The 2500-nt window shown below is 49.2% G+C and overlaps 1 protein-coding gene across 1 annotated transcript in view; it reads right to left on the reverse strand.

Moving 5' to 3' along the window:
* The window catches only part of pomt1 (protein-O-mannosyltransferase 1), a 22052-nt gene that overhangs the window by 396 nt on the left and 19156 nt on the right, over positions 1–2500 (reverse strand). Inside the window, exon 19 of the mRNA XM_080036755.1 lies at positions 1–153. This exon is cut by the window's left edge and continues 396 nt beyond it. Coding sequence (XP_079892881.1) covers positions 1–153 — 153 coding nt within the window. The remainder of the gene's footprint in view (positions 154–2500) is intronic.

A 2500-nucleotide genomic window follows, 5' to 3' on the forward strand; every position in this document is an offset into this window, starting at 1 on the left:
ATGTCCCAGCTGTCCCTCCACTTCAGAGCTGTCAGCTGATTGGCCGAGAGCTCGGGGCTGCCGTATGTCACAGGGGAAAAGACTCGATAGGACACGAAGACACAAAACATGGAGGCGAGGACGCAGACAGACAGGCAGCGACGCAGGGTCTCACTGCTAGAGAGAGAGACAGGCAGAGAGAGAGAGGGAGGGGGAGGGAGAGAGAGAGAGAGAGAGGGGGAGGGAGGGAGGGAGGGAGAGAGACAGAGAGAATACACATGTTAATACACACAGCAGGGGAAAAATACAGTGTGTGTGTGTGTGTGTGCCATCATAAAACATTATTTCAAACCTTGTCTGTTTGCGTCTATATTTCTCCTATACAACCATCTTTAACGGACATTATCTGAACATTAGTTTTATTTCCTCAATATTTTGAACCAATCTAGACTTCTAAAGCACTTACATCAACTAAACTTTCCATAATCATTCTTAAGGTGCGAACACACTGCACTCGAATCGCAGGTTCCGCGCCGCGTGATCATATTGTGTCCGCCGCCCGACCAGAGCAGCCTTCTCTACTCTGGGGACATGCTGGGTTAGGGTTAGACCAGAGCAGCCTTCTCTACTCTGGGGACATGCTGGGTTAGGGTTAGACCAGAGCAGCCTTCTCTACTCTGGGGATATTCTGGGTTAGGGTTAGACCAGAGCAGCCTTCTCTACTCTGGGGACATGCTGGGTTAGGGTTAGACCAGAGCAGCCTTCTCTACTCTGGGGACATGCTGGGTTAGGGTTAGACCAGAGCAGCCTTCTCTACTCTGGGGATATGCTGGGTTAGGGTTAGACCAGAGTATCCTTCTCTACTCTGGGGATATGCTGGGTTAGGGTTAGACCAGAGCAGCCTTCTCTACTCTGGGGACATGCTGGGTTAGGGTTAGACCAGAGCAGCCTTCTCTACTCTGGGGATATGCTGGGTTAGGGTTAGACCAGAGCAGCCTTCTCTACTCTGGGGACATGCTGGGTTAGGGTTAGACCAGAGCAGCCTTCTCTACTCTGGGGACATGCTGGGTTAGGGTTAGACCAGAGCAGCCTTCTCTACTCTGGGGACATGCTGGGTTAGGATTAGACCAGAGCAGCCTTCTCTACTCTGGGGATATGCTGGGTTAGGGTTAGACCAGAGCAGCCTTCTCTACTCTGGGGATATGCTGGGTTAGGGTTAGACCAGAGCAGCCTTCTCTACTCTGGGGACATGCTGGGTTAGGGTTAGACCAGAGCAGCCTTCTCTACTCTGGGGATATGCTGGGTTAGGGTTAGACCAGAGCAGCCTTCTCTACTCTGGGGACATGCTGGGTTAGGGTTAGACCAGAGCAGCCTTCTCTACTCTGGGGATATGCTGGGTTAGGGTTAGACCAGAGCAGCCTTCTCTACTCTGGGGATATGCTGGGTTAGGGTTAGACCAGAGCAGCCTTCTCTACTCTGGGGACATGCTGGGTTAGGGTTAGACCAGAGCAGCCTTCTCTACTCTGGGGACATGCTGGGTTAGGGTTAGACCAGAGCAGCCTTCTCTACTCTGGGGATATGCTGGGTTAGGGTGAGACCAGAGCAGCCTTCTCTACTCTGGGGATATGCTGGGTTAGGGTTAGACCAGAGCAGCCTTCTCTACTCTGGGGATATGCTGGGTTAGGGTTAGACCAGAGCCTTCTCTACTCTGGGGACATGCTGGGTTAGACCAGAGCAGCCTTCTCTACTCTGGGGATATGCTGGGTTAGGGTTAGACCAGAGCAGCCTTCTCTACTCTGGGGACATGCTGGGTTAGGGTGAGACCAGAGCAGCCTTCTCTACTCTGGGGACATGCTGGCGCTGGTGCTAACCGGTGCTGAGAGCACCAGTCTGCTGTGCTGATGGTGCTTTACCCAAGCTAACCGCTGCTAACTTGGTTCATAAAGCAAAACTGATAACTGCACACAGCAGGCAACAGACACAGAGGCTATTCACAGAACCTATGGGAGCAAACTGTGACTATTATGTTTTCATCTTAATTTCCTCTGTCAGTCGTCCCGAAGTGAGTGACGTCGGGAGGAGTGTGTGTATGTGTGTGTGTCTGTCTGTGTGTCTGTCTGTCTGTCTGTCTGTCTGTGTGTGTGTGTGTGTGTGTGTTAGGGCTGGGCGATATGGACCAAATCTTATGTCACGATATAGGTAATCTTATATCACGATATGGATATATATCACGATATAGTATTTTTCCTTTAAATTCAATGGATTACAATAACCGTACTGAACTTTAATCACATTAGATTACTTTCATCTTTTGCTTGGAATTTACAATTCCATATATAAGAGAAACTGGTGCAAAATACCACACCAGTCTGGCTTTAGTCAGTCAGTGCAAAATAAAAATCAACCAAAGAGCCTACATTTTCCAATTGATAGTAGCCTATATCAAAATAATGAAAGACTTGAATTTTCCTGCAGTATTTGCTCATCTTCATTTATGTCAAAATTAACTAGTGAGCAAATG

This window comes from Ammodytes marinus (assembly GCF_949987685.1).
Source record: "Ammodytes marinus genome assembly, chromosome: 2".
Classification (NCBI taxonomy): domain Eukaryota; kingdom Metazoa; phylum Chordata; class Actinopteri; order Uranoscopiformes; family Ammodytidae; genus Ammodytes; species Ammodytes marinus.